This window comes from Sturnus vulgaris, chromosome Z, assembly GCF_052056855.1.
Source record: "Sturnus vulgaris isolate bStuVul1 chromosome Z, bStuVul1.hap1, whole genome shotgun sequence".
NCBI classification, from domain to species: Eukaryota; Metazoa; Chordata; class Aves; order Passeriformes; family Sturnidae; genus Sturnus; species Sturnus vulgaris.
Window position 1 is genome coordinate 56,945,210 of NC_142283.1, and position 11,147 is coordinate 56,956,356.

Genomic DNA, 11,147 nt, shown 5'->3' on the forward strand with positions numbered 1-11,147 from the left:
TTTTTATTATTTTAATTAAATCTGCTTGGAGCTTCAAAGAAGGAAATAATTAGGAAGTGGTTTTATTTCTATTTTTGCATGACTTTTTTGGAAAAGACTTATTTGGCCTTAACAAGTACTCGGAGAGCATTCACATATAGGGATGTTAAGGTTGGTACCAAAGATGCTATGAAGAGCTTCAATGGTTACCTTTTGTTCTGCCTGATAACAAACACTCCATATTTAGACTATATGTGGTCCTTATGTAAGTATAATCCCTATGAAAATCAGTTTTAGCTGCAGTTAAGAGCCCAAAGGCAGCCCTGAGGATAGTTAATAGGCTAACAGTTTAACTATGCCTATGACTGGTTTCAGGGCAATTATTCTGCTGTTTTATATCATCGTTCATGGATTATACAAGGAGTGCTTATTGTGTGAGAGTGAATACCACAAAGCAATGATATCTTCGAAGTGCACACATTACTCATCAGCAGACGCAGGAGAGGCATGCAACAAGTGTCTTTAACTGACAGAGTGCTTGACAGACCTTCAGAAGTACAGTCTTCTTAGCTCCTCCATCCCCCTGCAACCCTAGGGTAGTGGTCTGCCTTCAGGATGAAGGTTCTAATTCTACTTTGTGTTTGTTTGTACTTGTTCCGAAACTGTAGCTTGTACTAGGTAAAGATAATTAGGAGGAACTGAGTTGCTGCTGATCTTTGATTTTTACAACTTGCTCCGAATGCTGTTTGGGAAAAACGGACCGGATTCTGTGCCCAGAAAGATGGCAGGGCTGCACTTTGAGTTTGGTTCAGCCTGGTGGATCTGAATTGTTCAGCTGTCTCTGAATTTGTGTGCTTTGGTACCTCGGTTACACCTCCACTTGTCATCTACCATGCTGAATTTCAGAGAACTTGGCTGTAATGCCAAACTACGTATTCCATGTGCCTAGGGAAAGGTGATTGCCTTGTGTCATCTTTCTATTAATGTGCCTCTCACCTGCTTACTGCTTTAAAGAGATATTCAGGAGCTCCTGCATTTGCCATTTATTTCCAATTCTGTGTTGTTCCCTGAGTTATGCTAGGACAGTTCTTTGTGCAGCTGCACAAAAACAAACCAGGCAGTGAGGGAGGTATATTTAGCCAGCAATAGAGCTGAGGGGCTTATGCACACAGAGTAATGAGCAAACACGGCACAGAGGGGGATTTAGTATGTAGGAGCTGATTAAACTGGCATGACTCAGCCATGGGAAATGCCTGTATGAAGAAAGGGAATCCACGCAAGCCAGTAGGCATTTTGTCCTCTTTTCTCTGAAACGTTTTTTACCTAGTGAGTTTTTCAAGGATGTTTCTTTTTATATGCAATCTGCAATACGAGCATAGTTTGCCATCTTTGTGATTTTTTTTAGGCTTTTGCTTCTACTGTTTAAACAGTGGGGCTGTGTGTGATTCATGCATGCAAAGCTTTGCACATGTCTAAGGAGCCTATTTCTCTCTCAATTTATACTTCTATTACATAACAAGAACAGAAGCTGGGTATTTTACTGGAAAGATCCCATGCAACAAAGCCCATGTTAGCTTTATGCTGTTGTTCAGAACACTCATATTCTGAAAAGGCTAAATATCAAAACATGTTTAAACAAATCTAGAAATACTTCACCTTCTTAAAAAAAAAGGCAGTTGGATCTAGTGGTAAACTGAAAAAGTATCAACATTTTCTACTGCCTTCAATTTGCTTGGTTGTTCTGAAGATGTACACAAGAGACCAGACAAATCAAGCAGAATATGTTGGGTCATCTGACTTCTCTGTAACAGAGACATAATCTTGCCTTCCTTCAAGGTTATTGTATTTTGATCATCTACTGTAGAATCTTCAGTGTGGATCACTATTTCTAAAAAACAGTTTTCACAGTAACCATGGTTCAGAAAGCTGCTGACCTGACTTCAGACTCAGCGCCTGAGTTCCCTGGGAAGGATAGGTGTTACCACTGAAAGCAAGGATTGAAAACTGAATTTATCTCTGTATAATTTTGTGAAGATGCTTAGGAAATAGATTAGTTTACAGCTGTATTAGCAGCTTCTATTTTTGACTTAGAAAATCATTACTTGAAAACTCAGTAGATGTGCTGGGTGCATCTCTATAAAATGCTCAGCACTGTAGTAGTTATCATAGCCAGGGCAACAGTATTTGGTTACTGTTTGGTTGTTGAAATATGTTGCAGCAAGGGCAGAAAATATGAGTAAGAGGCTAGCAGGTCTGTACTCACCACTGAAGGCTACCACTGGGTGAACAGCATTAGAGGGAGGAATTTTTGATGTGGGGAGTAGGAGTGAAATGTCTGTATTAGAAAGGAAGCGACACCTTGTAAAGCTATAAAAGTAGCTTAAAATAATACAGAATAGCATTTTTATTGAGGAAGTGAGATACTTTACTGTCCCACTAATGGTGCTATAACCCTCTTTCTGCTCTAAGGTTAGCTTAAGTGTTTGACATACAAATGCTAGGAAGCAAATCAAGTTGGTTACTGATTCACACTTACTTAAACAGGCAAAGTGGGAGGTAAGGGTTGCTTGCCCTCTCTAAGTGAAGTTAAGGTGTCTCGTCCTTGCTGCCTGCACTGACATTGCTCTGCTTCTAACTGCAACACGGCAATCCTTTGCATGTGAGAGGGATTCACAAAAATATAAATGAATGCCTTTTCTCTAGGAAGCGTCTTTGTTCCTGCATCAAGAGCAGCTATGAAAATGAACTGTTTACTCATCTGAAAAACTGAGATGGCACAGGTCTTTGCAATGTTGCTATGTTTTCTGATAGCAGCACTTGCTGGATTGCACCCACCCCATCTTTGCACTTTGTAGTTTGTGTTGCTATATCCATTTATTCCTTTTCCATCCTGTCTCTTCAGAGTCATGACTTGTACGGCCAATACCTCCACATTTCTGCAGTGAACATGCCAGAGTTCGTCTAGATCAATGCTCCTCCCCCAATCACATATGTATGCAACTCAACAATTAGGCATGGAAACCATTTTGGTGTGCATGCTCACAAGACGACATTCTGTGGAACCTTGCTGGTAAATGCAGTTATGGGCAGCTGGCTGAAGCTGCTTCTCCCAATCCATTTATGCTTTGAGGCTGGTGGTGCAGTAGTCCAAGGGTGAAAAACCCACTCAGAGTGGGTTTTTATGTACTACTCTTACACACGTAATTCATATTTTCTGAAGAACCAGTTACTTTTCTCCAGGAAAAGGTCCACTAACTCAAGTCACTGGCTCCTTAATCTCCCTACGTTATGGAGCGATAATTTGTACTTACTCGTTTTAAAACTAATCAACGTGCAATACCATGTGTTGTGCAGCTTCTTTTGCGTGTTCTTTGACTAAGTCCCTGCTTATATAACTGGCATGTAAGAAAATAAAACCTTCCTACAACAGGCTGATATGTGAACAACTGTGTCAAAATAGCTAACATAGGAAGAAGAAGAAAACAGGGTTAAGTGATGGCCTGTCAGTGTTCACTAGAATGACTCTTCAAACAGGTTGGAAAAATGAGGGGGTACAGAGCACCTGCTTTCAGCAGCAAGCACTGCTGAAAGTCTGCACTGGTAATAGAAAATTAGGTGAAGGAACAGAAAGCAAAGCAGTGCTTGTGTTTAAGGGCAAGATCTGAAGCAGATGAGAACAAAACTATTGACATCTGAAAACAGCACTCATTCTGAAAAACCTCACTCTGACCAATTTTCCTTGGTTTCACAAAATTCTTTGCTTAGGAATCATACCAGGTAAAAGGGATGTACTTCATAAATCAACACTTTTAAGTGAATCCCCAGAATATACGCTTATTGGCAAAGAAAAGCTCTGGTCCTAAAATAAATCATTGTGATCCAGTAATCTCTTAAGACTTTGAGAGCTGCCTGACTGCAGCATCACCACTCTCTGGGCAAATAATTGGAGAAATACAGGGAGACATAGGGGAAACTATCTTACAGAGAGGGGACAGTTTACAGGGAGTGGAGTAATTTTAATTTATATCCTAGCACACCAAATGTAGAGTGTTTTCCATCCTATTTTAAAAGTTCAAGTGACATGTAGCATTGGAAAGAAAAATGAAGCTTGTGTTCTCCAGCTCTCTTGTCCACTTGCTCAACAATCCTGAAGTCATGTCCTAGACCAGAGGCAAAGAGACAGCTGTGGGATGACACAACACCAAACTTGGAAAATTCTAATTCCAGACAGGATCTGAGGATCATTCTGTGGGATTGAAGAAGTGCTCCAGCACGATCCCATTGCAAATAGCAGTTGCAGAGTTCTTGAATGAATGAAAGGAGCAAGATGACACTACATCTGTATAAACTATTAGCTAGACAGCTATTATAATATAGTGCTGCTTTTAAAAGAATGTTGGAAAGCCTGAAAGCTTCAGCAGTGGCAAGGATGATTTATGGTATGGAAAAACCTGACATGTAAAGAGCAGTAACTGTTCATTCCATTAAGTTTAACAAATGTAAGGTTAAAGGTGACTTAGGCTTTGGCTATAATTAGCAATGCAAGGACACTTTATCTAGTATTTCAGCACTTTCTAGTTTATTGTCGTCATACAAAACCACTGCATTGCAAGACTGATCTCTTTGCTCAAGAGGTGCAAAAAATCCTGACCAGGCTTAGTGTTGTGGGAAAGGCTGAGCTTGAGTGTATTTATCAGAAAATTTGCTGATGGCCTGGGTAACAGGGGTGACTTAATAATGCTGAGTTTGGAAGCTTCACAGCTGTTTTTTTAAGGAATCCAGCACTAATATTCCTCAAGGTCTAGGCAGTAAAAAATGAGAAAGACATCTGCAATTGCATTCAGCATCAGTTCTGAAGGTGCCAAATTTGGTGAATAACCTTTTCCAGGAGAGAGCTGTTGTCACATAGTGTGATGATAATGCACAGTAGAATAAAGGCACTTTTAGTGACTTTGAAGAAGCTGTCTGAAAGGTAAATTTTCCAGTTCTAGAGCTATTTTTAATCCTAAAAATCTCAGGATAAGCTTGCTTCCCCATAGCTGCTGATAGCAGGAAATAGCATTATGTGTTCTACTGCCTGAGCAGTAATCACTGTCCTCTGTGTAGTACTCTCCCATGCTAGTACAAACAGAGTAGTTGGACATTTTTCCTCCTTAAGGAATTATACAAAGACATTCTACTAGAAACCTCCAACAGCAATTACTTTAGTCTGAAACTGTTAGGAAACAGAAATTTTCAAAATTCGATAATTTTTCCTGTTTAATTTATGAGACATGAGTTCAGCAGAACAATTCATTGTGAAATGAAGAAGTATCCTAGGTACCTGTGAGTACAGGATAAGATTCCTCACTCTGTCAAGTTTAGCATTACAAGAGATGCTTTCTTATTCCTGCAGTGATGTGCTATTCAGGGTATTTGGGCATTATTCTCTATAAACCTTAAAACCCACAACAAAAAATGTCCAGAATTAAGGGGAAATTATAGGATAATTATGCTACCTTCAACCAGCTGGAAAGCTTTGGCTGTCTTGAAATAATGTTTATCCCAGATCCAACAGCTCTCCCAGGCTTTTCAGTGCTCACCATCCTGTTGCCACTTATCCTCCTGCTCACCTAGTGGTTGCCCCAGAAAAAGATCAGAAAGCCTACTTTGATACCTTTTTAAATCATGAACTGCAAAATGAGGTGCAGCAGAGATCCAAGCATGACTATAAATGTCACGCTTCAGAGCATGGAAAAGCATTTCTAGCAATGGCTGTGTGGAATTTTCCTGCAGAAAATGGAGCAGGAACTGGAGAGCAAGGATCTCTCTCACTGCTGTTGACTAAACATATGCTGTCCATATGTTGGATGCATCAGCTAGCTGGGGCTAAGGAAAAGCTGCAATTGCTCCAGCTAGCTTTTTGTGCTATCCGGAATGAGCACAGTGTCATTGGTGCTAAATTAAAGAAGAAACACAGAGAGGCAGTCATGCAGGGGTGAATCCATTCCGGAAGTGATAGTGATAATTCAAGAAATCTTTAGTGATGGATTCAGGCTTCACTTCCCAGACCTTTGTTCTTCCAAGCAAAGTTTGTTCTTTCACATGATGGACTCTGTTAACCATACACACACAAAGTTCTTGTATAACTAACCTGAACCTTCGACTTTAAATATTCTGCCAAGCCCTTTACAAGCCCCTTTCTCTTGAGGGAGAAGATACGTTATACTCAGTAATGGAGCAAAACAACAACAATGTAGAAGATTTCTCCTTGAATGTCTTTTCTGTCACTCCTTGTCAGCCAAACAGATCTGATGCCCTGGTGTCAGATGGGGATAAAGCTGGCACCACTCTGCTCTTTTCAGGTGTGTTTTTGGGACTGGTGGGGATCACTTTCACTGTGATGGGATGGATAAAATATGATGGCATTACTCACCTGGAGTGGACTCAGTTACTAGGGCCTATTCTGCTGTCTGTCGGGGTAACTTTTATTCTGATTGCTGTTTGTAAATTTAACATGCTTACGTGCAAGCCCTGTAAAGAAAGAGAGGAAAATACATCGGAACTTGACCAGACTGCAAGCAGACAGTCCTTTGTCTTCACCGGCATTAACCAGCCTATAACTTTCCATGGTGCCACAGTGGTACAGTACATCCCTCCACCGTACCCATCCCAGGAGGGCACTGCTGTGACTCCCGGCTACCTTCACCCAGTGCTCAGCTGCTGCGGGGCTGTTCCCCCCAGCACCTCACCGATTCTCACCACAAGGTCTCCTCACTTATGCCCTGCCTACGCCCTGGATAACCTGGCTTTTATTGAAGACGAGAACTACACTACTTATCCTGCAGAGAATTCCAGGAATCAGAGGTACAGCATCTGAAATGCCTTAGTGTGTTTGGACACAGGCTTCTGAGTATTTTAAGTACTATGTGTGGTATCATAAGAAACTAGAGCTAGTCCAGGGTATTATTCTCAGACTTTTTTGTCTGTGTTAGGAATTCTTCTTGAGTGAGGAAACATACTTTTCCTGGAAATCGTTTTTATACAATTTAAATTCACTTATAAATGCCTTTCAATTTTCAGTCAACTTAATCTCTTGTTACTTTTTAAGTTATATGTGCTCCTGTTTGCGGAGGTTTTCTTATGTTTATCTTGCCACCTTTAGATTATTATGTGTATGATGCCAAGATGATTTTTTTGGCTTTTATAGACCTTTCATGTAACTTTTATATATCCTCAATATTCTTAGCAAGCATACTTGCAATTCCTTAAGTCTGATAACTTAGCATAGTCCTAGTGTTTGGTTAGGCCAGGAGACCAAACATCCTAAAAGCCTCTTAGTAGAAGGCTGGAAAACCCAACACTATCTTGGGATTTACTTTAATTTATATTTATAATTTAATATTTTAATATATTTAATATTAATATATTAATTTAATATAATTTAGTTTATAGGAATTACTCATAATTATATCCTTTCTACAACACGAGTCACTGTTAATTCATTTATCAAAGTCTTTTTGAAAGCTGCTGTCTGACCCATTGTCCTCAACAGTACGGGTGACACGCATAGGCAGGGTGAAGACAAAGGTCACCTCCTGACACTTTTAAACTTACTGAAAAAACACAGCAAACATCTGAATCTCAGTAAAACTTCATTTCAAAGCATTTTCTCAGGAAGCCAGGGAGTACTTTTCCCAGATAAGGCTGGGAGGATGAAACAATGAAATTACTTGCATGCTGTGTGTTTGGTAAATTCTTTTTGCTTCTGTTCCTCTTCCTCTTTACAGGTCAGAAGACAGTTCTGATGAACCAGAAGGACTGCTGGAAGACTATGCCCATAATAACTTGTCTCCTCCACGCTATGAGGAAATATACCCTCTGTCTTCATAGAGACAACAATCTTAAGAGATGCCAGCAAGAATCCCAAAAAATCTTTTCTTTAAACACTTGTGTGATAAGACAGTATGAGCAAGATCTTGGTATTTATATACAATTCAGTGTCACTGAAGATATTTAATTGATCCCTTCCTTTTTCTCTGTTAAAATTTGTTAGCCCTTTACAATGCAGCTTAATAGCAGAGCTATTAATTATTTAACAGCAAAACTATTAATAGCAAAGCTATTGAACTCAATTATCTTAATCCATATTAGGATTCCCCAACAAGAAACTTGATTTTCAGACTTGCTGGAAACAGTGTGAACTCTGAATGCACAAAATGTTTGTGGAAGGTCATGATTGCTCCTGGACATTCAGCATCTTTAGAAAATCCTTGATTTTTTCTTGATGTATTTTCCTTCTTGATTGCTTGGGAAACTTCAAAAGTACTCAAGTGTCTGATTCATGAAAGTGTATTTTATGTCTTAATTTTGTCTGATTCTTTAGAAGAGCTCACTCATTAATAAGCCCAGTCTACAGATGAGATTTCCTCAGCTTGCTTTTTCTGGAGAACTCAATACTGTTGCACAACCCAGTCCTGTAGGCATTTTTTGGAGCATCCTGCTTGAACCACAGCATCTCAGAACAGAGAAAACAAATTGTGACTTCTGCCTACTTGTACATAGCATCAAATTCAGTTCCCTTCCCTGCCTGGTGGGAGGCAAAGCACGGTTTCCCACCAAGAGTCCTAATAACTGAGGTTAAGTCACTAAAGAAAAAGGCATTTTTCTGAAGCCTTGACAGAGGTGTGTGATCCTACCACTGTGAAGGACTTCAGCAATCACAGCTGCTGCACCCCTGCTCTGTAGGAGGGCTGTGGTGAAACACCTCTGCTGTTCTCTTCCTATTTGAATGTGGGTCTTAGGCACACAACCCAGGCTGCAGGTTGTCCCCAGAGTATCTAGACGATTGTGGGCTGTAGTAAACTTTCTTGCTCCAGTTCAGCTTGGTTCCATGCACTGAATCCACAACAATTTGAGATTAGCCCATTTGATTAGAGAATGGTGTTGCTGAGCACCAGAACTGTGGGTTTGATCCCTGTATGGGGCATTCACTTAAGATTTGGTCTTCATGACCCTTGTGAGTCCATTCCAATTAACAATATTCTGTGATTCTGTGAAATGTATTTACAGCTATATTTAACAAAAGATTAAGTGTATTAGCTCTGAAATTTTGTAGTCCAGAAGGAAGATCCAAAAACCTTTGCTTAGGAGGTTTTTCAACCCCAGAGCAATGGCAATCCTGTGAGTCCCTACATTTTTATTTTGTTTTTCCACATATATTTCAGATTTTGCTTCTGAATGTGCGCCAGAGCTGGACAAGCCATTATTTTTCTATGATATGATGATCCCATTAGGTTTACTTATCTCCTTCAGAGGGTTCAAACCAAAAGCTGATCTCAGCTCTTACCTGCTGGAGTGGGCACCACACAAGATGCCCTGGAGGGCAATGGTCCCTGTCTGAAGTAACCAAGCGGAGCACTGCTGGTGTGCCTGTGAGCCAGTCTCCTGGCCTGGCACAGCACAGCTAAAAGCAGGTGTCTAATATGGAATGCATCAACTGTCTCTTACTTGTTGATGCAGCTGTTCCAGCTCTTGCCAGATTTCATCCACCTGCAATTGATCTCATTCGCGGGGACTGGAGAAGCTTGGCATTTGAGCACAGTCAGCTGCACACCAGCCTGATGTACTTGACAGCTGGTCTATGCAGCTCCTCCAGCAATCAGGAGACTTAGCTCTGGATGGAGATGGGTAGAACATTGGTTGCGTGGACCTGCAGGTGCACACATCCCTGTCCTGTACACTTAGAGGTTGCCAAGAAATAAAACATTTAGGGGGGACACAAAACAATCACTCTGCTCCACAGTGATGGACAAGACACTGGCAGAAGTCATATTTGGGACGTTTAAACATTTGAACAGACTCAAAGCTGGATTAGCAGCTGCAACAGCAGCTACTGAACAGTAACTGCAAACTTTGTGTGAGGCTTTTCTCATTAGAAAATATGGGACACACTGTTTTTCAGCAGTGATGGCCTGGTGTTAGCAGGTCGTTGGAGGAGGGGAGGCATGCTGTGTTCAGCATGATCTCTATGGGATTGAGTGAGAGAACACAGGATCTAAAAATAAATGCAAGTTTTTCTTATGGAAGTGTCTTGCTCCTTTTCTGGAATTCACACAGAGATGAACTCATCCTCCCTCCACAGCAGGAAACTGGATGGTCCCAAATCCCCAGTTAGTTCCACATGTGCAGGGCCCTGAACTTAGCACGTAGTTCTGCTGATTCCAACAAGCACTGCAGTAGCACAGAGGTCAGGCTTGATGGATCCAATCGTAGGACTAGGGTCAAAATTTCTGCCCAGTCACCCTCCCCCACAAGAAAATTCTTTCAGTCGGACTCCAGATTTTTCCTGCTGCTCTTCCCTCCTCCCGCCCCCCATCCCCGTCCCTAGCATAAGTTTTATGAGGTAATAATATCTTTATTTTTATTACATCAAATAATACTGACAGAATAAATGGAAGAAAACACAGAAGGTTGCACTGTGGACACTATATTGATTTTAAAGTTTACTTCTAGCAACGCTATATTAATTGGAAAGAATTGGAAGAATCTTAGGTTTCTCTTTAAAGAGAAGATTGAGTATTAAGTTTAAATAGCTATATTGGAATTATCTTAACCCGTCAGATAAATTCTGGCTGAATTCTGTGGGAGTCTTTTCATGCTCAACAGATATTTGAGAAACTTCAGGGTGGTGACATTTCCTTGCTGTACTGAGTGCTGATGATCAGTTTTAAGAACAGAGACAAGTTCTATAACAGCTTTTTTCCTCCCCCTTCTCTTCTTTCACTTTCTACTTCCATCCTTTTTTTCTTTTAAAAGACTTTTATCAGTCTTTTTTCATTTCAGGGTTTGGGGAAGTAGCTGAGAGTGTGTGTATTTTCTTTGTTTCTTTGGATTTTGGAAGTTGTTTGTTTGTTTGTTTGTTTGTTTTTACTGTGATATAACCGTCACATGAATTCACTTCTTAGCATTAAGAATTCTTTCTGCCCTATAATGAGTGAAAGAACGAACCTTTTTGGCCAAGTCTTCAACCAAGGTGAACTGTCAGCCCTTCTAGATTATCTTGATGTAACTTCACAAAGCACCTGGAAGACTGTATTTGAGATTTTGCTCAATCCATATATAATTTAAGATGGTGCTCTTTAAGCAAAATTGCATTCTCCCACATTGCTTGCAGTGCTAATGCAGAC

At 40.4% G+C, this 11,147-nt stretch overlaps 1 protein-coding gene across 1 annotated transcript; it reads left to right on the top strand.

The window, feature by feature from the left end:
- The first annotated feature begins 6,056 nt into the window (after positions 1-6,056).
- TMEM174 (transmembrane protein 174) lies at positions 6,057-10,046 on the top strand. The gene is made up of 2 exons (XM_014884238.2): positions 6,057-6,825; positions 7,749-10,046. The coding sequence occupies exons 1-2, from the start codon at positions 6,194-6,196 to the stop codon at positions 7,849-7,851; spliced, it is 735 nt and encodes a 244-aa protein (XP_014739724.1). The 5' UTR covers positions 6,057-6,193; the 3' UTR covers positions 7,852-10,046.
- Positions 10,047-11,147: the final 1,101 nt, after the last annotated feature.

Bases quoted from the DNA above. Each gene is read 5' to 3' on its own strand.
- TMEM174 (XM_014884238.2), top strand. From the start codon at position 6,194: ATGGAGCAAAACAACAACAATGTAGAAGATTTCTCCTTGAATGTCTTT. The intron at 6,826-7,748 runs GTACAGCATCTG...TCCTCTTTACAG, and splicing joins GAGAATTCCAGGAATCAGAG to GTCAGAAGACAGTTCTGATG.